The 24,382-nt window shown below is 39.5% G+C and overlaps 4 protein-coding genes, 1 non-coding gene and 1 pseudogene across 7 annotated transcripts; 2 read left to right on the top strand and 4 right to left on the bottom strand.

Annotated features, from left to right (window-relative positions):
* Nucleotides 1-720: 720 nt before the first annotated feature.
* On the bottom strand, nt 721-2,714 carry LOC121783892 (probable pectinesterase 53). The gene is made up of 4 exons (XM_042182075.1): nt 2,331-2,714; nt 2,057-2,246; nt 1,093-1,535; nt 721-982 (listed from the first exon to the last, which is right to left on the bottom strand). Exons 1-4 carry the CDS (start codon nt 2,639-2,641, stop codon nt 829-831), a joined length of 1,098 nt encoding a protein of 365 aa, XP_042038009.1. The 5' UTR covers nt 2,642-2,714; the 3' UTR covers nt 721-828.
* A 1,596-nt stretch (nt 2,715-4,310) lies between these two features.
* Nucleotides 4,311-4,383, bottom strand: TRNAE-CUC. Its single transcript has one exon. It is a non-coding gene; the product is annotated as a tRNA-Glu (tRNA).
* A 2,565-nt stretch (nt 4,384-6,948) lies between these two features.
* LOC121785322 lies at nt 6,949-8,350 on the bottom strand. Its single transcript, XM_042183706.1, has 4 exons — nt 8,245-8,350; nt 7,932-8,144; nt 7,807-7,873; nt 6,949-7,735 (listed from the first exon to the last, which is right to left on the bottom strand). The coding sequence occupies exons 1-4, from the start codon at nt 8,348-8,350 to the stop codon at nt 6,949-6,951; spliced, it is 1,173 nt and encodes a 390-aa protein (XP_042039640.1).
* Nucleotides 8,351-14,299: 5,949 nt separating this feature from the next.
* Nucleotides 14,300-17,363, top strand: LOC121784907 (annotated as a pseudogene).
* A 321-nt stretch (nt 17,364-17,684) lies between these two features.
* On the top strand, nt 17,685-21,843 carry LOC121784904 (kinesin-like protein KIN-7G). Of its 2 annotated transcripts, none has more exons than XM_042183173.1 (14): nt 17,685-17,839; nt 18,078-18,298; nt 18,386-18,475; nt 18,546-18,646; nt 18,723-18,836; nt 18,913-18,994; nt 19,116-19,183; nt 19,263-19,328; nt 19,412-19,536; nt 19,620-19,956; nt 20,037-20,141; nt 20,212-21,060; nt 21,130-21,416; nt 21,505-21,843. In XM_042183173.1, the coding sequence occupies exons 2-14, from the start codon at nt 18,100-18,102 to the stop codon at nt 21,824-21,826; spliced, it is 2,745 nt and encodes a 914-aa protein (XP_042039107.1). In that variant the 5' UTR covers nt 17,685-17,839; nt 18,078-18,099; the 3' UTR covers nt 21,827-21,843. The 2 variants fall into 2 exon arrangements, with proteins under 2 accessions (XP_042039107.1, XP_042039106.1); XM_042183172.1 differs by having other exon boundaries at nt 20,209-21,060.
* Nucleotides 21,844-21,893: 50 nt separating this feature from the next.
* Nucleotides 21,894-23,968, bottom strand: LOC121784905 (neurofilament medium polypeptide-like). Of its 2 annotated transcripts, none has more exons than XM_042183174.1 (2): nt 23,687-23,968; nt 21,894-23,015 (listed from the first exon to the last, which is right to left on the bottom strand). In XM_042183174.1, the coding sequence occupies exons 1-2, from the start codon at nt 23,873-23,875 to the stop codon at nt 22,137-22,139; spliced, it is 1,068 nt and encodes a 355-aa protein (XP_042039108.1). In that variant the 5' UTR covers nt 23,876-23,968; the 3' UTR covers nt 21,894-22,136. The 2 variants fall into 2 exon arrangements, with proteins under 2 accessions (XP_042039108.1, XP_042039110.1); XM_042183176.1 differs by lacking the exon at nt 23,687-23,968 and adding an exon at nt 23,094-23,657.
* Between the last annotated feature and the right edge of the window lie 414 nt (nt 23,969-24,382).

Here is a 24,382-nt window from a genome sequence, read left to right as displayed (position 1 = left end):
CGGATTGGGTCGTTATCGGGTCAACCTGATAATGACCCAACCCAATAAGGCCTAACCTGAACCCGACCTGTTAAGGAAACTGTAAATCCGAACACAAACCCGACCTGCTACCTTCAAATCCGAACACGACCCGCACCCGACACGAACCCGTTATCGACACGATATAATATGGGTTGACACGACACGATAACAACCCGAACCTGATATTACACGATTAAAACCTAATATTACACGATTAAACCTTAATTTTTAACCTAATTTACACAATTAAAATTCATTTTATACTATTTAAACCTAATTTATAAGAAAATAAAAAACTAAAGTAAATATATAATTTTTAAAATAATAATAAAAATAATAATATTATTTCTTAATGGGTTACCCGTATCCGACCCGCATCCGACCCAAACCCAGCCCGAAATTATCGGGTTCTTAATGGGTCAACCCGATAAGGACACGGATCCAATAAGACTTGACCCCAACCCAATAATTTCGTGCGGATTCGTGTCGGATTATCGTGTCGTGTCGAAAATTGCCAGCCCTAATTGCTACTATATTTAAATGCTTAACATCTATTTTCTGCAGGCCAAGACCTTTCAAATGGTCAGGAACTTTCAAATAAGTACTTATGGAACATGTGCATTTCTTACAATTCATAAAGTCATTTGTGAAGGTTGTCTCATTTAAGACAAAGAATAACATTATAAGTACTACATACAATTGTGACAATTACCCTTTTCACAGAAATGTGTCTATATATGTTACAAGTTGAAGAGAATACCAATTAAGAACACAATTACAATCAAATCACTCAACAATCAAAATAGATCACAACAAACTAGTGAGCCACTCATGCCCATCAATGAAACTAAGTGATATAAATGGTTGAGCCTCTTCCTTGGTGAGCTCCCTCGCCCACTTCACCCTCCCCCCGAAACCCGCCCCGGGCCCCGAACACTTGAACTGCCCATAGAACACCGTCCTACACCAAAAAAAAAAAAAACTCATTAACGTTAAAACTCATCTCATCCCTTAAAAGGCCTTATAGTTAAACAGAAAAGAAAAAGTGTGATTCATTAATTAATTAATTACATTTGTCTTTGTTTGTCACCCCAGTCATTCCAGCCTCTAGGGGTGATGATATTATCCATGTAGGTGTAGGCGAAGATGACACGGGAGAACGTGCCCCATGCCCGGCCCAGATAGAGGGCGCCCGACCCGGTGACCTTGCAGTTGACGAAGGAGAAGCCCGTTTCTTCGAGCATGCTTTCCCTCTTCTGCGCTGTTAGAGCGCCGTACGTGTCGGTCTTGGCGTGGAGATGGCAGCTCTCGTAGAGAGACAGCCCGTTTCCGAAGATGAAGTCGACCGAGCCTTGGATGTAGCATTTCTTGAAATAGTGCCTCCCCTTGTGGTCGTAGAGAGTGTCTTGCGCCCCTACGAATCTGCAGTTTATGAACGCCGCCATGTCGGCCGATATCCGCAGCGCCACCGCCTGCTTCCCCGCCGCCCCTGCCGGCGGAGGCCGCGCCTTGTTCTTGTTGGAAAAAAATTAAACAAACTAATATTAGAATCACATGTCGGTATAAAGATAGAACTGAAATTACTATATTAATAAATCACATGGACTGCTCTTATAATCATTAATTGATTGTAAGATGGAACTTTACAAACTTTAATATCAGAGCGTATCGCAGACAATGAGATGTAAATGTTTACTAATCCAATAATGTATCTTGGTCGAAAAAGAAAAATGACTAACTCAAAAGTGTAATTGAGCTTCAAATTTGGTCCAATCCCAATAAGGAAAAATTGTTTCACCTAAAGATTCGAAGAAAGGTGTTGACAAATGAAACAATTAAATATAACAATATTCGACATTAGTGTAAATAGAGAATTTGGACCACTATAAGTCTCGTGGACTATTCTAACTATCCCCATTGATTCTCGAAGATTAGATAATTCCTTCTATCAAAAGTGAAATCTCATCTGACTTATATCAATTCTCTAATTATTCTAACTCATTAGTATCACCTTAACTCTTAAATTATGGACAACCTTAAATATGATGTTCTTTGCGACAAAATGCGGCGCGTTGACAGCGAACGTGGCAGAGCCGTAGGTTCCGAGAGGCTCCCCAGTGGGGCCGAGGCGATCGGCCGTGTCGTCCCACCGGATTATGGTCCTTCCACCGCCGGCTCCTTCCAATGTGAGGTAAGCCAATGTGACAGGAATTTCAATCTTCTCCCTATATATAAATACACACATTTAACATCAAAATTGAATTAAATCTAACAATGTATATACTACAAATTAACAAATGTGAAATTACCTATAGGTCCCTGGAGCAACCGAAATAACTACCCGGCATGGATTGAAGAGAGGCAGAGAAGCAATGGCGTTCTTGATAGTGGTGAAGTCTCCTTTCTTGGGATTCTTGTGAACCTTAATGTTCTTGCAAGGATGGGAGATGTGGTTGGCCTCCATTGCGATAGAATGGTTGCGCCAGCTCATGCGTCTCACCCAATCGAGGTAGTTTTCTTCGCTGGTTTTGAAGTTGTTGTCGGAATTCGCAGTGCAGTTCATCAAGAAGAACATTAACATGAAGAGCTTGAGTGCCATGAATTGTGTCCAAGAGTCCATGCTAGTTTAGTGGGATGGTCTTATCCATGTAAGATAGAAACAGAGTTTATTTTAAGTAGGATGGGGGTGGGGCTGCAAGGTCTTCTGCTTTTGTGTTTGTTAGTTATGTCAGATTTCAGTCCCATCACTTACTAACTGTCAAACCCTGTTTTCTAGTGTCAATTTTGAGGACCAAATTAAACTCATGTTGAAATTTTGTATTGCACTGTCAAAATTATGAATCTACAACCTTATTTTACTTGTAGTTTTGGTGTTGATATATCCAACTAAGTGCCTAACTGTCTTGGTTCAGTGAACTCCTTTTATGTTGGTTCATTTACTAGTGTTAATAATATGATGTACTACATCACATTTGACTCAATTTGATGCATTTTTCTTTTGAGATAGTAATTGTAGCAATTAAGACAATGTCTTCACATTTGTAGCAAAATGAAACTATCTTTATTCTTTTAATTGTTGGGATTTGTCGTAGTATTCTCCGTTTGTGAAATGGCGAGATTTTCCCTTCACAATACTGAAAAACGACAAACATTAGGTAGCTATCGCCTTTTTTTTTAAATTACAAAGTTTTTACATGATTGTTACCAGCGCAAATTAATTGTACTCGCAAAAGGCGAGCACCACACGTGTTTGTAAACTTTTAGCGCTAAGACTTGGCGCCATTTCTTTGCAAGCGCACTTGTGCACGCATATACTGCGAACATGCACCTTTATGTTCACTAAAACGACATACAACAGGATTTTGCGAGCACAACCTTTGCTCCCAAATCTGACGACTACATATGCTCGCCAAAGTTGTCGGCATACTAATTTGCAAGCACGTGTAATTGCGGATTGGAGAGCATTGTTATTGTCGCGTGCGGATCCGTGCACGTGGAACCGCGTTTTTTTATTGTAACACTAAAATTTGAAACAATAGAATTTGTGGAATGCAAAGTTGGGTCTTATGCAACAATTAAAAAGTCGTGTAAACATAGCGAATTAATTAGGTGAAAGATGGTCATTATTTGGCAATCAAACTATTACAAGTAAATTTAGGTAAAATAAATATAGAGAGCTGGCATATTTACCTTATCTCTTTTTATGGCTGAACATATTTTGCAGAGATTGAGAGTTGACAAATACATACAAAAAGGTGTCTCAAAAGGGGACCATTAAAAAACAATGCATTTTCTTTTTCTTTTCTTTTTTGCCTAAAAATCAAAGAATAAAAATGCACTGTAGACCCAACAAAGGAAATATATAAAAGATTGTGTTAATGTTGTTTGACATGTTTATCATGATGAAGAAAAAGAGAAGCTAGTTAGAATAGGTTGATGCTTTTAATTAATTCGTTTCTTTGTATAGAAAGTAAAGCAAATTAAGATTCAAAGTAAGTAAAGGAAAGAAGAAGAGATTGGTTCATTTTAGGTAGGAGAATGATGGGTGGTGACAGAAGCCTGTCATGTTACAAAACACCATTGTCTTCAACTTCAACTACATATTAGTACATAACATGAGATATGCTCATCATTGATAAAGGGTTTATGTTACTCGCAGTTTCAATTTTCTTATTTTATTAATTAGCATGCTACGTGTTTTTGTTTCGTAAATTATAAATATATTTATCTCCATTGTTATCCGGAAAAATACTAAACAAAATATTTGGAAAAACAAAATATACAAAATATTCCGTTGCCGGGACTTGAACCCGGGTCTCTCGGGTGAGAGCCGAGTATCCTAACCAACTAGACTACAACGGATTCCTGAACTAAATGTTAAAATAACATTAACATATCATCGACAAAAGAAGTCTACCAAAAGCCCTTCTTCTTAGTGAGAAATTGGTTTCCTCAGGCTTTTTAATTCATACTCAGCGACTCACATTCCTTTTTGGGACGTCCCAAGATAAATAGTAAGTCATTTCTTTTTTTGGCATTCTCTCTCTTACTTTTTCTCTCTAGTTTATTAATTCTCTTACTTTATTCACTTTCCACTTTACTAACAAGATCTCGTGCCGAAAAATTTTGGCTCACATATCTTGGATCGGAGGGAGTATTAATCAAAATTATGCTAGTACTTAACTAAAGTTAATTGGTTGTGATTCTGGTTTATCAATCCAAATTTTGGCTCACTTATCTTGGATCGGAGGGAGTATTAATCAAAATTATGCTAGTAATCAAAATTATGCTAGTACTTAACTAAAGTTAATTGGTTGTGATTCTGGTTTATCAATCCCCAATAATTAGATTTACTAGGATTTATTTATTCAAACAACCTAGTACAACATCTATGCAAATACACTCTTTTGCATTTAATTTAAAGAACTTAAACTCTGATGCCAGTCAACTTCAATATCACCAACCACATATATTTGATCAAGTTTGTAAATCAAGGCTCTCTTTTTATAGGCACATTAATTTATTGGTGAAAAAAAGGGGAAAACATTGAAGAAAAATTACATGCCATCCAAACTTCAAAATATGGAATGATATCCACCTCTAATATTTAGGAGATTAAGTTTGAATTTCTGATCTTTGTTGCTATGTGTTTGGCTTTTTTTAACACCTTTGCGGTGGAGGGTTCGCGGGTCCCTCATCCCTCGATATCATCAGCCAAAATAATTACAAAACGCACAGTCCAACCGGACTTGCATGATCAAAAAGGATAGAGTATCGAGGTGTCCCACCACATACGGAAGGATACCGTGTTGGGGTTTTATAGCCCCTTGCACAGCGGAAGACTTGTACAAACAAATAAATCAGACGTAGGATCTATTTGACAGATTACGGGATTAATCAATTCACATGTCAATACAAAATTGCATGCTAGAACGCAAATAATTCATGCTCATAGAATATAAATCCTAAACATGAATTCTACGGAGTTAGCCAATTTACCTCGTTGATTCTCCAAAGAATCGTCGATTGCTTGCGTCTTCTCCACGATGATCTTCAATACTAGACCACAGATTTTCTGACTAGTGTCCCGAACTGTATCTCGACATCAGGGTGGGCTGATCTTATCGAAACACTAGGACTCGAATAAAGAAGACAGATCTTTCTCACGGAGGAGAGCTGAAAAACTCACGGAGGAGAAACTAAGAGAATTTTCGAGCTCCTCTTAATAATAGAGGGGACGAAAATTATCTCTCTAAAAATTGTGTTTTCTGTCTCTTTTATTCCCCTATTTATAATAGTTCATATTGGGCCCAGTCAGGGATCTATGGAAGGTTTTGGATATGGACTCCCCCAATTAGCTTTTTACTAATTAAATTGAACCCACGATTTAATACAAGCTTATATTGGAATATACGAGCAGCCACTACAGAAGTAACATTGAACTCCCCATCCAAATCCGAAATTATAAGTATTCCGGGTTTCCATTTTGTTTATTATTTATTTCTCGCGCTTAAGATATAAATGCCCATTAATTAATTAAAGTCTGCTATGAACTTAATTAATTAACATCTTATTAATTCCAAGAGTAGACTTAGCAAGAAACACTTATTTATTATTCATAGAGTAATAAAACTCCAACTGGCCAGTTTCCGAATAATAAAACCTTGTTCAAGCTCCTCTTGGGGACATTATCAAACGAGACTCACCTCGTGCACGATTCAACATAATAGCAATCCTAGCACCACTAGATAATGATCACCACTACCCAATATACCTGGATCGTTGGGTGACGAAAAACCTGCACCTTTGGTAAGTCAAAGTAGTAGATACTCAATGTCGTATGCTCAATGCTAACGTATGTAGATTAAGAAATTAATTATCAAGACCTCGTCTTTCAGTAGATAGCATAAAGACTCGTCTTGTTGTTAGATCCATTCAGTGCTGCACACCAACGTCATCTTATTTCAATAAGGCTTAGAAATAATCGGACTGACATTGCAACCTTTCACGATAGGTAGCCAAAACCTATCTAGGTTGTGAAATTCTTCTTTTTCTTTTGCAAAGCATTGCATAGAACCGACTGTAGTTACCTTAAAGTGGACGACGCCCACAACCAGTCTACTAAGCAAAAGACTTAGGCTTTGTTTACTTCTTATGCATTTAAATGTTTATTAAACATCTTATAAACGCACAAGCAAACACAATGTAATAATATATTGATTCTATTCGTGCAAACTGCTCGAATGATACTGAATCATGCGAACTGCTCGGGTCAAAAGTGGATTGTAGAGTTTTTCCGTACACAAGCAAGATTCTATTCGTGCGAACTCGCTCGAAACATGTTTTTCAGTATACTAAACCTAACATACCGTTCTACTCTTGTTCGTCGCCTTAAATACTCTAACAAATCACAAAACACAAGAAGGACTATGTACAAAATTGAAAGTTCGGTAGCCCCAATTGTTCCATCCGGATCATTGCCAGCACCATACGCGTGGCTGACTGTTGGTCGAAGAATTCGAGTTGTGCCATGTTGCACCCTTGTTGAGCTAGGTGCGTTGCCACTTTGTTCCCTTCTTTTGCAATATATGAGGTTTTCGTATTCATCCCCCTAAGCTTGTTTCTGATTTCTGTGAGTTGATGCCGCAGCGTAGCCGCGCCATACTTCCTCTCATTGAGCATTTGAGCGATACCCTGCTCCCCCATTTCAATCCAAACTTGTTGGCCTCTTCCCAGCGCCATATTTAGCCCAATGCAGACCGCTTGTAAAATTGCATCAATCCGGGAGCTTGCCACGACCTTTGTTTTGAATCCGTAGACAAGATTACCTCCTTCGTCGCGTAATGTGCCTCCTGCCCCTGCGCCCACATGGCTCCACACTCCATCCACATTGAGTTTGAGCCAACCTGTATCAGGAGGATTCCACTTGATCTGTTTGATTTGTTTTCCTGGCTTCTCTTTCCAAGAGGTGGTATCCAATTGTTCGCAAAGATCACAGCCACTCCATTGTGCTTTCCCCAGCTTTCCGGCCGTGGTGAGCTGCTGCAAATATTGCTGGATTCTAACTATCACCGTTTTAGCTGTGAAGGTAGACCCACGGTGGATCTTGTTGTTTCTCTCCGACCATATAAACCAGAGAACCAGGCAGGGGATGATGGAGCTTACTTGTGGTTTTTCTGATCGTTGTAGCCAAGTATTCCAGAACTTGATTCGCCTTTCCAGATCAGTAGTTGCATTATTCCACGAAGGCAGATTCGGGAACCAGCCGGCACACCTACTCCATACCTGTCTTGCCACTTCTCCTTAGAGGAAAAGATGTTCTCTTGTCTCCACCTCCGGTGCCTTACAGCATCTACATTTCGAAGCAATACTGATTTTTCTCCATTATAGCTTCGCGTCGACCGGAATACGGTTTGCTAGAAGTCTCCAGTTGAAAATGGAGATTGACGGCAAGATGCAGTCATTCCAAATCAGCTTGAGGACTTGTAGGGTGGCCTTCGAAATCTCCCATGCTGAACTTGTGGAGAAGTTCCCATGGGGAGAGTGGATCCACCGAAGTGTATCCTTACCACTTGAATCAATTGGCACTTTGAGAATTTCCTCAACCGCATCACTCGGCACCCCTAAAGGTTCGAGGATACTCCGTACAAGCACATGGTTCAATTCCCCATTTCTCCATAGCTCCTTAACTTTTTATGTGGCAATCTCACCCCGGGGTCCCACATTTCACTGAACGATGTGTCTCCCCACCAAATGTCTTCCCAGAAACTAATTTCACATCCCCTAAAGTCCATCTGATGTGATTGTGGATTTTGTTTGCAGCCTTCATCATGCGCTTCCACGTGAGGCTATGGTTCTTCGAGTGGAGAGCCTTTGAAGGGGCGACGTTGCGGCATTATTTCCGTAACATAAATGCCGCCCAGAGTGACTCTTGTTCTCTAAACCGTATCCAGAGTTTCATTCCGAAAGCCTCAGCCATCTCTCCAAACTTCCGAATACCCAGACCACCCTCCTCTGTGGGGTGACAAATTTGATCCCAGCTAATCCAATGTGTCGCTTTTTTTTCTCGTGAGATGATCCCCAGAAGAATCTAGCGATGAGTCCTTCCATTCGTTTCAATGCTTCTTTTGTAGGCTCAAGCACTTGGAATACATGGAGGGGGATGGATCCAAGGGTGCTCTTGATCAACAAAAGTCTTCCTCCGAAGGATAGATGCTTGTGTGACCATGTGTGAATGCGGGCAGAGATCTTGTCTCTGAGGAACATGAACATGTTGGTTTTCTTTATCCCCTTGAAAATAGGCACGCCGAGGTAAATAAATGGGAATGTTCCGCGTTGGAAGCCACCTACTTCGACTATGCTCTGTTCCCATGCCTCATGCTTGTCATCGATGAAAAAGTGACTTTTTTCCATGTTAATTTTCTGGCTGGACGTAGCAGCATAGTGATTCAGACAAAGGATAAGCTCCTGGACTGATTCTTGTCGAGCTTGTGTGAACACAATAATGTCATCCGCGTAGGATAAGTGTGAAACCGCCAGCTCATGTAGCGTTGTTACAAATCTCATTTCCCGTCTGCCGATAATCAGATTATCAAGACATCGTGACAGATACTCGGCAACAAGGATAAACAGGGAAGGTGATAGCGGATCACCTTGTCGAAGGCCCCTCGACGACTTGAAGAAGCCCGCTGCTGTACCGTTAATCAATATCGAGAACCAACATGAATTAATACTCCTCTCGATCAGACTGATCCATTTTTCTTTAAATCCCATTTGACGAAGGATTTTAATCAAAAATGGCCATTGCACCCGGTCATATGCCTTGTCCATGTCAATTTTAATAGCTACGTTAGGTGTAGGCGAGCACTTGGCAAGATCACGGATCATTTCTTGAGCGAGAAGGACATTATCACTTAGCAATCTCCCATTGACAAAGCCACTCTGGTTGGGGGTCAACGTGAGAAGGAGGGGGGCTAGCCTTTCAGCGAGGATCTTTGTAATAATTTTATTTGTTACGTTGCAAAGGCTGATCGGACGGAAGTCTGACCATGTCCGAGGGTTTTCCTTTTTAGGAAGTAGCACGATCATTGTGGATGTGAAGCTGCGTGGCATGTATGCCCCGTCGAAAAATTCCCTGACTGCAGCCAACACGTCACAACCAACAATATCCCAGTAAACTTGATAGAATAGCGAGGAGAACCCATCTGGTCCGGGGGTACTGTCCGGCGATATCGCAAACACTGCCTTCTTTACCTCCTCCAATGTTGGAGGTTCGCTCAGGCTATCTGTATCAATGCAATCCGGCAGGGGTTTTATCATATCCAGCCGAGGTTCCTCAAGAGGGAGGTCCTCAGATGTCAGGAGGTTTTCAAAAAAAGGTGTTGCTGAAATCCAGATATCTCCCTCACTTGAGACCGCATCCTCTCCCACTTGGATTTCATGAATTCGGGATTGTGTTCGCCGCTGTCGAGCCCATCCTTGAAAAAACTTGGTGTTTCGTTCTCCCTCCACCACCCAACGGACCGTTGCCTTTTGTCGCCAATAATCTTCTTCCATTCGAAGCCATAGAAGGTACTCTGTTGTTTTCTTATTGGCGTGTTCTCTGTTTTGTGCCGAAGCGACGATTTCATACTCAATCTGGGCATTTGCTGCCTCGTGCTCTGCATTCTTAAGCCGTGTAAAAAGGTTTCCAAACACTTCCTTGTTCCATTGTTTCAATCCACTTTTCACCAAACCGAGTTTAATTTGGAGGTTTTTCATACCCTGGTATCCGGTTTCAGCCGTCCAGAACTTCTTAATTTCTTCAAGGAATAAGTGGTGTCTGGTCCACATGGTCTGGAACCTAAATGGGCATCCTTCTCTTTTCTCGGACTCTTTAGTTCTGATAAGGAGAGGCCCATGGTCCGACACTACCATAGTAAACTTTCTGAGATCCTTCATCGAGCCAATCTCTTTTGGAAGGGTCTCCAGATATGGACAATTCATGATTTCTAGTTGTTTGAGCTTCGACATTGCACCTACAGCTAGTATATTTCTCAGATTCCACAACTCATTGATGCGAAGGACTCGGAGCTCAGGAAACCCATAGCGGATCGCCATTTCTGGACCGGTGTATGCATTCCGCAGTTTGAGATGTTCTAGGTACTTTCAAAGGCTCCCGGTGAATCACATCACACATGTAAAGATGACAAAGGCTATCCATTTTCTTGATTATATCGGGCACCTCTACCATAAAGTTTAGAGCTATATCGATAACATCAAGCCTTTTCAAGCCTCCAAACGAGTGTGGAATCTCTTGTATGTAATTGTTTCTCAATCCCAAATACTTTAGCTCAATCAATGTGCCTATAGTTTCTGATAAAGTCTTCACCCCAAAATCTTCTATGTTGAGAATCTTAAGGAGTTCAAAACTCTTCCAATAAGACTAGCTAGCATCGCCCACGTAGCCACCACTTCCATGGAAGATGAGAGAGACAAGGTGTTTGGCTTGATCTATGGAGTGATTAATCATGTCTCCACCACAATGGATAACACGGTGACGAGGACTCTGCAAGGGTTGATTATTTACATCGCTCCTTAAGATCTCAAAGTCCGTTTCTTCATCTGCTCTTTTTATGGATAACTCATGTAGTAGAGGATTGATGCGACACCTTTTCACTTCAAGAGCATGCACAACGGTGAGCAGGACGGCGTCCGTCTGTCCGTGCCAGCGGCACGGAGACGCAGTCCGCCGCTGCGCTCGCACCGCTGGCACGGCGCTACTCGATGCATCGAGCACGTTCGTGCCAGCGAGCAGGTGACGTGGCAGGCGCGGATTGGCCAACGGCTTAGCCGTTGACAATTTTGATTTTTTATTTTTTTAAAAAAAAAATCAGTTTTTAATTAAAAAAACCGATTAAAAAAATATTTTTCCACTTCCCAAAAAAAATATATCCGTTTGTACCCACTTTTAATTTTTTTTTCATTTTTTCCTCCCCAAAAATACACATTTTCATCTATAAATGCCCTCACTTTCACACCCAAAAATTCACACCACACTACACAATTCTCATCTACATTCTCTCATTTTCATTCTCATCTACATTCTCTCATCTCCATTCTCAATCTTTCTTCCACTCCTACAATATAACAATGTCCGGCCACGGCGATCACCCCCTGGACTCCCAGGGTTGGAACCTCGATTGGTTCGGTTCACAACCGTTTCCTAGTCCGAAAACGAAATATTTAGCCCCTCCTCAAACCCAAAGTTCGGGAGTTCCGGGTGGCTACCAGCCTTACCCGATCGACGACCAAGATGCCTCCGAAGGGCAATACGGGTGGACACCCGAGCCTAGAGCGAGGTCGAACGGATGAATAGTCTTCCACGGGGGTATTTTTAGCCTTTAATTATGTAATTTTTAATTTTTAGGAGTTTAATTATGTAATTTTTAATTTTTAGGATTTTAATTATGTAATTTTTAATTTTTAGGATTTTAATTATGTAATTTTTATTTTATTTGTAATTTGTAATATTATTTCATTTTTTAATGAATTTTAATATTATGAAAATGTTTTTATTTAAATTGAGTAATAGAATGGTGGGACCCTTGTGCTCGTCTTTGCGGAAGAGCACGGCTGTGGGTGTTGTGCTCTTGCCTAAGAGCAGGTAGAAATAGTGGGGTCGGCCCACAACCGTGCTCGTTGGCAAGAGCACGGTTGTGGATGCTCTAAACTCTTTCGGCTACGGATGCACGACTTCAATAATGGATTGTTTAAATAAACTATATGTAGATGCCATTTTTGTATTCAATCCACCCACTTGATGCCCAAATTTGTTCCAACTTTTCTTCCCTCATTATTGCATTTTTCTTAAAAAATGACATATGCAAGAAACATGGCTTGAGTTCTTCATCAAGTTCATGATACAACATCATGTTAAAAACTTAATCCTAAAGAGAGGCTCTTAAAAAAAGTGTGACATCTATTATGGAATGGAGAGAGTACTTAAATTAAGTCCATTGATAACAATGAGATTTAGGGTTCAAACTCTATCATTCTCTACCCCATGCAAAAATATTATTTTGATATATCAACACAATATATTATATATCTGAAATGATACTCCCTCCGTCCATAGAAATAGACTGAATTTCATTTTTCGTCCGTCCCATAAAATATTCTATATCCATTTATGGAAACATTTTACTTTTAAATTTATGGGCTTCACCATGCACTATATTACTTCAACTATTTCTTCTTCTCTTTTACTTATCAATTACACATTAAAACTTGCATCATCCCCAATTAGCCTATATATATGGGACGGAGAGAGTAGGTTTTATGTGGGGCAAGGAAGGATATATTAACAAATCGAAGAATTTATTTAAACAAAATAAAATATAATCCAGTTTTGGAAAAGTATTTTTGCAGTTTTTATTGCTACCCTAAAGCTGAAGGAGTTCAATCATGCATAATCAATTTCAGATAAGAAATATAGACGAACGTGCCGCTACGTGCAAGATCTATCAAGAAGGATTCGAAGTCCATATCTGGCAATAGGTTGTCAACAACAATGAAAAATGACATTCTTCGCCGGCGTTGAAGAAGCATCCATTTCCTCCACCAGCTACGAATCTCCATCTCCGTCATGCTCCAGCAACTGCTGCACCAGTTTCACAGGCAAAAATTGTAAGATGTATGTGGACTAATTTTTGGTCAAATATTATTAGTAGATAATTTGACCAATTTTATTGAAAAAAAAACTTATTAAAAATGTACTGTGGACTAATTTTGAAGGACTGGATCAAAATGATAAAAATGAACAATTTTTTCGGGCAAGGGAGTGTGTTATAGTATTTAATTTTTATTTTTTTATTTTTTGGACTTGTAGTTTTGAATGGGAGAGTAAATAACTCTCTCTTATTTCATACTCCATCTGTCCATAAAAGATTTCTCACTTTTCTTTTTAGTTGGTCTCACTAAAGATGTCACATTACCAATTTTAGAAAAAAGTTCTCTCTCACAATAATATAAATATTATATTATCTCTTTCCATCTAACACACAAAATAAAACCTCTTAAAATCTCGTATCATCCCACAAGTGTGACATCTTTTATGAGACGGAGGGAGTAGTATTAACATTCATGGTAAGTGAAAATTAAAAATGATAATGGGCCGGGTTTTGACTTTTGACTGAATCATGCTGGATCCAAATCTAAACCCTAATTTTTGATAGAACTTGGATCCGATCCAGATCCATTGTGTCCAAAAAATGAGATTCATATTCAAAAGTCATAATATGAATTCACAATATTCATTTTAATATGAATTCATAATATTTCTGTTTTCAAAATAATTCCTAAATGTACTCAAATCAGTATAACATCATAACAATCGTTTAGAACACTATTAACACTTTAAACCCTAAAACATTACAACAATCCAAAACATGTCATTAAATAAAACTAATGATATAAAATTCATTTAATATTGAAATTAAAAACACATCAATTTTGTTAACATATAACGTTGAATCTTCCAAAAGTTATTACAAGATTTAGAAAAGTGTTACCGTTTATTTGGATTGAATACAATTTTTGAAGCGAAAGATTTCAAAAATCAATATAAAACAACATAATCATGTGAATTACTGAAACTATTGAAAGATTTCAAAAGAAAATACCTTTACAAGAAAAATTTCCGATGGCAGGACTTGAACCCAGGTCTCCCAGGTGAGAGACGAGTATCCTAACCAACTAGACTACAACAGATTATTGAATTATATGTGAAATTAACATAATAGAATTAAGAAGTGTACCAAAACCCCCCTTCTTAGTTTCACTTCTTACTCTTTTCTCACTCTCTCATCTCTTTCAAAATCTTCTATCCACTGGAGCGGAGCCTCAGGTACTTCTCTGATTTGTTTAATTATCATTCATTTCCCCTTGTTTGAATGCATTACATATGGGGCTGCATTTGTAGTGCTATTAATTTAGCTGAATTTGAGGTAGCACAAAGTATGAAACGTTGATGGCAAAATCGTGAAATTCCGGGTCTAATTTGTTTGCAGAATAAAACTTTGCATCGAATTCCGGTGTTCGTTTTACTCTTTTGGGTGGTGATTGTTTGGGGGAAAAGTTCAGCTAGTGAATTTATCGGTATTTGATAGGAAAACTTTTGAAATTGAGCTACGCTTACTGGTTGAGAAAATAGTTTGGGAAGAAACAAGATACTATTAGAGTTTTGTGGGCTTCGATCTCTGGAACAAAGACTACATTTTGATTAGGGCTCCTCTACTGTAATTGGCAATTGTTGGAGAGTGAAAGGCTGTAATTATTGTCTTTTCTTGTCAATGTTATAAATGAATAGAATAGCAAATGAAATTTTCTGTGGTTGAAGGAGTTGGGATGCATTGGTTTGCATTTTTGGTGTGTTGTGCTTCTTGCTTATGGAGACTTCATATGCAATGTAAATGTGTTTGCCGTCAAAGGTGGAGAATATCCATGGCTAGGACTTAACCATTCAACATGTCAATGACTAGTTAGTTGGGAATGGCTGGCATAATGTTGCATAAATTTTTTACTTCAGGCACAATTCCTTATGATCGATGGGGCATCCCTCTGATGCATGTCGTGTTAGAAATTTTCTTTCCAACTTGTTTAAATTTACCTTCTTCTTGTCTTACATTTTATTGATATCAATGTCAGTACAAGGGCACACCCTCATTGATAGCATGTTTATGTTTTTGCTTTAAATTGAGTTGGTGCACCTTATGCTCTTTAACCTATATTTTGCTTCTCTTATTTTTTCGTCTTATGGTTGGTTGTGCAGCCTTTCCTATATCACATAAATTATCAACAGCTTACACTTATTAAGGAGCAATGTCATCCGGGTTAACTTGTAGCCCCTTGAGATATAACATGGGCTTACCTGCAAGAGGGCTAGGATGGCATAAGAAACAGTTCATGTTTATGCCTGGTTTTGGGTCATCTTCAAATCTTCTCTTTTTGAAAAGGTACAGTCATCTCAGTTCACAAGTAGAATTTTATATTTTATATGCATAACTTGACGTCACTAATATCTTGTTTATACAATCATGTAGAAATGGTTTGGCGGCATCAACTTGGAGATATAAACAGAGAGTGGCTTCTGTTAAGTGCGCAATGGATGCTACCTTCGGAAATTCTAGTAATGAATCAACTGGTAAAACACTAAATTTTATGATTTTCTTCACGGCCCATTATTCTATAAGTTCATAACCTTAGTGATCCTGTGCTCCTTTAAGGAGTTCGGTTTGATGCAAATTCCTATCTCTGAAAATTTTCTCAAGTTTCTCTGAACTTCAGGCACAAAGGATAGGTTAGTGCTTTTATAAGGATTAAGAAAACTATGCCAAATTGCATTAATATTCAGCCTCTCATTGATTCAAGCAAACGGAAACCTTATTTTATACTTTCTACTTTGTGTGTAACTTTTACTTATGGATTTAATCTTTAAGGTCCATGGTAAATTTGGTATCATATGTTTATTGCGGGTCCCAAATGTAATTTGTGAAAGTATGCCTGGAATTTCTTAACTATTGAATATAAATGACTGCTAATCGTACATTATCTACTGCATTCACAGGATTCTACTGGCTAGGTTCATATAAAAAATTATAAAAATCTTTCATGTTGAGGTCCAGATTGTAATACTTGGCATGTGCTTCAAATTTGTGGCTTCACAAGATGGCTTTTGATTACATGTTTTGCACTTGACTTATTCATCACTGCTTGTTGCACCTGCTATATAGTCATATTAGCATTATCAATAACCCTCATGTCGAGGTCAGTCTTTCTGAATCTTCGTTCTGTTTTTTCCGTGTTGTTGCAGTTATATTTCCTAGAATTAATGTCAAAGATCCTTACAAGCGACTAGGAATCAGTAAGGAAGCTTCAGAAGATGAAATTCAATATGCTCGGAACTTCCTAATGCAAACATATGGAGGAGACAAAGCAAGTGTGGATGCAATTGAAGCAGCACATGATAAAATCATTATGCAAAAATTTTACGAAAGGAAGAACCCTAAGATCAACGTCAAGAAAAAGGTCAGGGAAGTAACCCAGCATAAATATGTCCAGGCTGTCACGAGCAGGTTTAGAATCCCATCCACAAAGGTCATTGTAAAAACTTCTGTAGCTTTCTTGGTACTCGGAGTGCTAACTGTACTCTTTCCAACGGAAGAAGGCCCAACACTTCAAGTTGCTATCTCTCTGATACTCACAATGTACTTCATTCATGATCGCCTCAAGACCAAACTGCGTGCTTTTCTCTATGGGTAAGTCCTCACTTTTTTCTAGTTGATCCAATGCTATTTTTTTTACATCAATTACACAAGCTCACTTTTGGAAACAAATGGTGGGTTTCTTGCTGACAATTGTTTCTATATGCGTTCAGGGCTGGGAGTTTTGCTTTTTCGTGGCTTCTGGGAACTTTCTTGATGGTCTCTGTGATGCCACCCACCAATACTCAAAGGGCCAACAAGCTTGGAAGTGACGACGTCATTGATAAGCTACATTCTCCTTTGGGTTTCATCTACTTACCTTCGATGATCGCCTCTTTTATACATAACCAAAGTTTTCCAGATTCATGGTAGCTTCTTGCGGTAATGGAAGAATTGATGCGCTCGCAGTTGCTATTCTTTCGCTCACAGAATGTCAGTACAGATTGATCGATAGATTTCTCAGCAATTTATTTGAATTTATCACGCAGCGAGGGCAATTTTCCGTAGATGAGGCTAGAAGATTGTTGAGTTTTGTTATATGAAAACCTTGAGACTGGTTTATGTATTAATCTTACTTAATAGAGTTGCTACATCACCAAAGGGCTGATTCACTGTTTTTTCTGCGTTTATATCTCTGCAATTGCATCAAGTTTCAACAAGAAACGTGTCTCTTTTTTTGTAGGATTGTTTCATCTGTAAGAATATGGGCTTAATTCTATTTTTGGCTACAAAATGGGTAGGTCAATATTCAAATTTGCCTGAACAAGATTCAATTTTTTATACGAAATCAGAAAACTTGATTTAATATATATTAATTCGAATAACTGAGGTGGAAAGTTCGTTAAATTGGTTATATTACATTTCACAATCCGAAAAACCCAATTACACTGCATTTCCATTCCAATCAAACACATTCAAACTCAATCTCTCTCTTCCTCTCTCTCTTGCCCTCCATTTTCATAAGGGCTAAGAAGCAGAGGAGTCTGAATCATCATCAACCAGTTTCCTAATACCAATCACAATCCAACATTATATGGAAACGATCTCTTGATCAGACAGACTTTCCCAAGTTTCAGGTAAATTCAATGTTGTTTCAATTTGTTTCTAAACCCCTTGATTCATCACATTTCACATTAATCCATTAATCAATCATCCATAAAATATAGAAATTCACCAAAAAGGATTGCAATTTCTCATAAACTGCCATGATCACAAATTAGCATATTTCCACGTGTAATCTTGATTGGTTGTTCCAAGATATACGTAGTTTTTCGTTCTTGTTGGCAAATGAGTAATGTAGATAATTGTGATCAGGAGTTCAAGGGGAAGAGAGAAAATGGAGAGTGGAGGGGAGTTGGTCAAAGGGAATGGGGAGAGGATTTTGGTGTGTGTGAGATTGAGGCCGTTGAACGACAAGGAAATCTCGAACAACGATGTTTCAGATTGGGAATGCGTCAGTAGTGATACTCTTGTTTACAAGAATGTCGGCCATATCGCTTCAGCCACATCCACCTATCCCACATCCTACACATTTGGTAACAAAATCGAAACCCGCCTTTGATATTAGCAAATGATCATGATAGTACTAATGCATTGGTTTTTTATCTGTGATATCTTTGTAGATCGCGTGTTTGGGAGTGATAGCTCCACGAAAACAGTGTACGAGCAAGGAGCCAAGGATGCTGCTATGTCAGTTGTCCACGGAGTGAATTGTGAGTATTGTGTTTTCTCTTTTTCTGTTTTGGTTGAATCTGTGTTTGATACTGATGAGTGTCTCTCTAGCGACTATTCTCGCGTATGGTGAGAGGAGCAGTGGGAAGACGTTTACGATGACTGGGATCACTGAGTGTGCTGTTGCAGATATATATGATTATATAGAAAAGGTGCTCTTTTTTATGCTAATATTTCAGATTGAGAGACTAATGTTTGGTTTGCTTATCTGATAAGTGATGTTTTCAGCATCCGGAAAGAGAGTTCGTTGTGAAGTTCACTGCTATGGAGATATATAACGAATGTGTCCGCGACCTGCTTAGTACAGATAACGCCACTCTAAAACTCGTAGATGATCCAGAGGTGAGCCCTCAAGACCTATATTCTCAAACACTACCAAATGCATATTCAGTCGTATAATATACACGGTTTTCTGTAGAGAGGAACCGTGGTAGAGAATCTCACCGAGGAAATCTTGAGGGACCGAGATCATCTCACTGAGCTGATGTTTATCTGCCAAGGTAAGGACATTGTGCATTTGTCTTTGCAATGAATGATTTAGTTAGAAAAGGGCTGAATTTCATTGGTCCAGTCGTTGGCCTCCTAATTCTGAGTGTTTCTTTCTGTCTACGGTTGCTGCAGCTCTAAGACACAATGGAGACGTGTCGCCTAATAAACTGAGCCTCCGATCTCACCAGATTATTAGACTGGTATTACAAATTTCTCTGAGTTTCTGCATAGCCTCATCTGAAAAATACTAATAACGATTAACGATGACTGTTTCTGCAGACGATTGAAAGCTCTCCACGCAGCAATTTAGAGTGGGACGGCTCCAGCTCTCTTGCAGCCACCGTGGTATGCAATATTCGACAATGAAAGCAGTAGTAAGACATCATGATATATCGCTTCCACGTTTCAAAAATTTTAATGTGATGCAGAACTTCGTTGATCTGTTTGGAACACAACGAGCGTCTCAATCATCGCCTACTGGAACGAGGTTCAAAAAAGGCAGACACATTGATCAAAGCTTGCAGACTCTGGGAGCTGTTATTACCAGCCTGAGGTAGTTAATATGTCAAAACATAAACATTTTGAAAAACAAAATCTGCTAAAATACTTGAATTCTGTTGTTTGCAAACTATACAGCAAGGGAGGAGAAGAAACCATACCTTATAAAAACTCCAAGCTAACTCGAATCTTGCAAACATCGCTGGGAGGAAACGCTAGAACTGCCATCATATGCACGATGAGCCCTGCTCGTAGCCACATTGAGCAATCAAGGAACACTCTTCACTTTGCGAGCTGTGCAAAGGAGGTACCTACCAATGCACTTGTCAATGTAGTCGTCTCCGACAAAGCATTGGTGAAGCATCTGCAGAAGGAGCTAGCAAGGCTAGAGGATGAGATTAGAGGTAACCCTTCCAGCGTCTCGCCTCAAAATTTCTCAACATTACTCAGAGAGAAAGATGCTCAGATTGAAAAGGTAAAAAGAGATCTTGTGACAGAATTCATATATCTTGACAATTTTATAGTACATTATATAAGAAAAAATAAAAACTACAGCTGGAGAAGGAGGTCAGAGATCTGATTCTGCAACGAGATATTTTCGAGTCGCAAGTTAAAGATCTGTCGAAAATGGTTGGAGACACTGGAAGCTCAATCACACAGGTAAATGCATCAAGATACCTTATCATGCTTATCTTTTCGAGTTGATGGTTTATTCGGTGTTTTTCAGCAGTCAGGAGTGGGGAACTACCCTCACTTACGAGTGCAACGGTCACCGGATGTATACCACCAAGACCAAATCAGTTGTAAATTGTCATACTCGGATGCTGAGGCCTCGGATATCTTCAGTCGCAGCAATTCAGAGTACCGTCCTGCGAAAGTTGCGTATGTTAATTATGGCAACAGCAATGCATCTCCAAACACCCTACCAAGTGCTTCACGCTATACCGAGAGTGAACTATTTTATGGTTGGCACGAGATCGACAACCAAACTAGTTCCGATCTGGAGGACTTGTGCAGGGAGGTGAACTGCCCCGACAAGGAGTATTTCAGACACGCAGAGAATAATTCCAAATTCTCGTATTTTCAAGTCGACACTCGATTTCCTGTAGGCAAGGTGCATGTACCACCCAGAATAAGGCCCTCCAAAGAATCAACTTCAGCAACGCCTGCTAAAGAGAGCGATGATCATAGCTCCACCGAGACTCCTGAGAGCACTGTGTCATCTCTTCGAAAGAATTCTCTGTCGCGTGATCAAGCTAGGATCGGATTTCTCAATAGAAGTATGCAGTTGGTGAGGAGCCTGAGCTGCAACTCGAGCCATATCTCCGGATCGCCTTCTCCATGGTTCAAGATCACAGACTACACACCGGAAAAAGAATGTCAGAGCTGTAAGAGGAAGCTGTGTGAATTAAACTCTGGTTCCAGCTCGGAGAGAAGCCAACCTCGCCCCAAAGGCTCGCCTGGTACGGAGAGTGCCACACCAGCAAGAGGAACTTCGAGTGGCGATGAATGTGCTCCCGACACGAAGGAAAAAGGCAATGATCTTCCCACTACTGAAGAAGAAAACACTAAAAAAACAGTAAGTTCATTAAAATTTCTGAAATTACTATGATTTTTGTTTCCTTTTGAGATGCATGTTTTTATGCAGGAGAAGATGAAGGATGTGAAAGACCCCTTCAAATTAGAAGATAAATTCAGAGGTCTAACAAGTTGGCCAGTAGAATTCAAGAGGCTTCAAAGAGAAATAATTGAACTTTGGCATGCTTGCAATGTTGCATTAGTCCATAGAACATACTTCTTCATGCTCTTTCAAGGCGACCCCACGGATGCTATCTATCTCGAGGTAGAGATCAGGAGGATGAAGTTGTTGAAGGACAAATTCATTCAAGGGGAGAAGGTTTTTGTCGATGGACAACGCCTATCGCTCTCCTCAAGGTTCGATTTCCATGTTACCTGACAAGACTAGAAAGTTATAAAACTGCTTCAGTTAGATTGTTACAGTTTCTGTTCTCTTGATGAACAGTGCAAAGGCCCTTCGTCGGGAGAGGCGGATGTTGAGCGACCAGATGATGAAGAAGATGACGGAGAAAGAAAGAGAGAAGCTCTTCACCGAGTGGGGAATCGCTCTCGACACCAAAATGAGAAGGCTGCAGCTGGCTAATCTGGCTTGGTCCAAGGCGGGAGACATAAACCACATCAACAAGAGTGCAAATCTTGTTGCAAAGCTGGTCGGGTTTCTTGACCCAGGCCAGACTCCGAGCAAAGAGGTGTTCGGGATGAATCTAACGCCTAAGTATTCCACGGGAATCTGCACTTACAAACGCAGTCTTGGATCTCTCCTATGATGTTCTTCACTACATACGGCTGCATTTGTAATAGTTTATTGACCTGTAAAATAATGGCCCTCTAAAATTTGGCACACATTGCTCTTTCTTGTTTTTGCATTTAACAAACATTAAAAATTTTACATACATTTTGCAATGTCGCTTAACATTGTCTGCTTGCGGCAGGAAATAGACAATGGAATAGAAAAAAATAATTTAAATAAACAATCAAAATGCAAATTTTCACACATCAGAACTTGCAGTCTCAATCATGGTTAACTAATTCAAAAGATTTTTGCTGATTCTAGATAGGCATAGTGGCATTCCTCAATTACTTTGCCTTCTCTTCTTCAGCTTTAGGTTTTTCTGCATCCGACGCTGGCTTCTGCTCCTCAACCGAACATGTTTGGGGCTCCAAAACATGTTTGTCTTCTACTTTCTCTGATGTTTCAGTCGTGGAATTCTCAGCAGGTTTCTCTTCGATCACGGTCTCATCTGTATCTGCAGCCTTCTCCACCTCAGGTAACTCGGGTTTCTCAATTGATACCTCAGATGGCTTCTCTTCTGAAAGCTTCTTTTCAGCTTCTGAGGCTGGTTCCTGCTTCTCAGTTGCTTTTGGTTCCTCGGGTTTCTTCTCTGGTGTTTCCATAATCTCAGTTGACTTTTCATCTGTTTCCTTCTTCTCTGCATCCAGAGCTGGACACTTTTCCTCACTTCTCTCAGCCTCTGGTGTTTCAGGTGTCTTCTCCGGAGCTTCAACCGTTGTAACCTCTGGTGTTTCAGGTGTCTTCTCGGGTTCCTTCACGTGTGTTTCCACAACCTCAGTTGATTTTTCATCTATTTCCTTCTTCTCAGAATCCAGAGCTGGACACTCAGCCTCTGGTGTTGCAGGTGTCTTCTCCGGAGCTTCAACTGTTGTACCCTCAGCAAGCTTCACTTCCTCTACTTTGGTTTCTTCATCCGAAGCTGGTTTCTTCTCCTCAGCCTTCTCAGCACAAGGTATCTCATCTGGCTTGTTTTCCTCAGGTTTTTCTGTCTCAGCAGGTTTGTCTTCAATTTTCTCTGCTTCCTCAGCAAGGGGTGCACTCTCTCTTTCAACCTGCACTGCAGCATCCGCAACTGCTTCGAGCTTCACCCCAGCTGCATCTACATGATTCACATCCTCTGATTCTTTGCCATAACAATCTGCTGAGCCCTTCTTCTCTTCAACCTAAACAATTCTCTAAATATCAGATTCAGCATACAAAGAAGAGGTCTACAAGGAATCAAAAAAACCATAACCACATACTTTTTTTTTGGAGAATTCACTTATGAAATTCAATAAGATCGTGTCATGTTTCATTATTCTATATTCAATCTATAACGTAAAAACAACAGAATCCAAAGGATTGACTTGTTTGTCGTAATCAATTTGTAGCAATAAAAAATTTCCAACAGTTTGCACAAGAAAAAGACATTGATATTATCCAAACAAGTGATGAATACGACTTGTTTTAGCCGTCTGTAAAGGCAAAAGAATGCAGTAAATAAAGTGTCAAAAGTTGATGCTAAACTCCACCGACATTCTAATCAAGTAACAAAAGCATGCCATATCACATATAATAATGATATAAAGCAATACCTAAAGTTGAAAAGCCACAGTAAATCACTTTTGAAATTGGAAACATCACCACTCATGAGAATTGCGTGATTCCTCATTTTCAACAAATTTCAGATTTCAATCGGAAACTTAAAAAACGCACTTCACAGTTTACAATTTACATCTATCAATCAAACAAAATCTCCGAGTTCATAACAATAAAGCAATAGTGCAAAATCCTAATACAGCAGATACAGTCAAAAAAATTCAAATGTAAACGCATAGGTTTGTGCCGATTTCACCTCTTGGAGCAAATGGCCAAGCGATTGACGACGATTAGCTTCGTCATCCACCGGCGGCGCAGCATCCTTCTCCACCACCACTTCCTCAACGAGATTCACCTCCCCCTGCTCCGCCTCGCACTTCACATCCGGCGGCGGCGCGGTGGAGGTATCCTTCAGAACGGCGAACTTGGTTGCACACGCTCCCATTCTGTATATATGTCTGTGTTTACAATTATTTGAATTTGTGGAAACCCACGCAGCTCTGTAGAGAGAGACGAAGCAGATGAATTAGATGAGAGAGAGAGGAGAATGGTATATATATATATAGGGCGCGCGCTAAATGAAGGGGGTGCAGTACACCTCTCTACTCCGACATACATTCGATAATTTCTCGGAATATAATTGGGTCACTTTCTTCCATATTTTCATACACTTTGACTCATTCCAATATTTTCATTTTTTTCAACCATTTTTCTGCTTGTAATACTAACCTTAACCTATATTAAATTAAATAAAGTTGCCAATTTTTTATATTGTTTTCAGACTCAACAAACAATTTTCGAATAATATATTATACTATATCCTAACGAATTTTGAAAATTTCGTAGTTCATTTACCTCCAAATATGTGACAGTTGGATTTTTGGACTAACATATAAGTAAATGAATAAAAGATTATATCCAATGTGAATTTTAAAAACAAATTGATTTTGCT

Source organism: Salvia splendens, chromosome 21 (assembly GCF_004379255.2).
Source record: "Salvia splendens isolate huo1 chromosome 21, SspV2, whole genome shotgun sequence".
Taxonomy (NCBI): domain Eukaryota; kingdom Viridiplantae; phylum Streptophyta; class Magnoliopsida; order Lamiales; family Lamiaceae; genus Salvia; species Salvia splendens.
Note: the sequence above shows the minus strand (reverse complement) of the source record. Positions and strands in the feature narration are given on the sequence as shown.

Bases quoted from the DNA above. Each gene is read 5' to 3' on its own strand.
- LOC121785322 (XM_042183706.1), bottom strand. From the start codon at position 8,350: ATGAAGGCTGCAAACAAAATCCACAATCACATCAGATGGACTTTAGGG. The intron at 8,145-8,244 runs GTGGGACCCCGG...TCGAACCTTTAG, and splicing joins GACACATCGTTCAGTGAAAT to GGGTGCCGAGTGATGCGGTT. The intron at 7,874-7,931 runs GTATTCCGGTCG...TTCGAAATGTAG, and splicing joins CTGGAGACTTCTAGCAAACC to ATGCTGTAAGGCACCGGAGG.
- LOC121784905 (XM_042183174.1), bottom strand. From the start codon at position 23,875: ATGGGAGCGTGTGCAACCAAGTTCGCCGTTCTGAAGGATACCTCCACC. The intron at 23,016-23,686 runs GTGAAATCGGCA...AGAATTGTTTAG, and splicing joins TTGGCCATTTGCTCCAAGAG to GTTGAAGAGAAGAAGGGCTC.
- LOC121783892 (XM_042182075.1), bottom strand. From the start codon at position 2,641: ATGGACTCTTGGACACAATTCATGGCACTCAAGCTCTTCATGTTAATG. The intron at 2,247-2,330 runs GTAATTTCACAT...ATTTATATATAG, and splicing joins GTTGCTCCAGGGACCTATAG to GGAGAAGATTGAAATTCCTG. The intron at 983-1,092 runs GTAATTAATTAA...TTTTTGGTGTAG, and splicing joins GGTGACAAACAAAGACAAAT to GACGGTGTTCTATGGGCAGT.
- LOC121784904 (XM_042183172.1), top strand. From the start codon at position 18,100: ATGGAGAGTGGAGGGGAGTTGGTCAAAGGGAATGGGGAGAGGATTTTG. The intron at 18,995-19,115 runs GTAAGGACATTG...CGGTTGCTGCAG, and splicing joins GCTGATGTTTATCTGCCAAG to CTCTAAGACACAATGGAGAC. The intron at 19,329-19,411 runs GTATGCAATATT...AATGTGATGCAG, and splicing joins GCTCTCTTGCAGCCACCGTG to AACTTCGTTGATCTGTTTGG.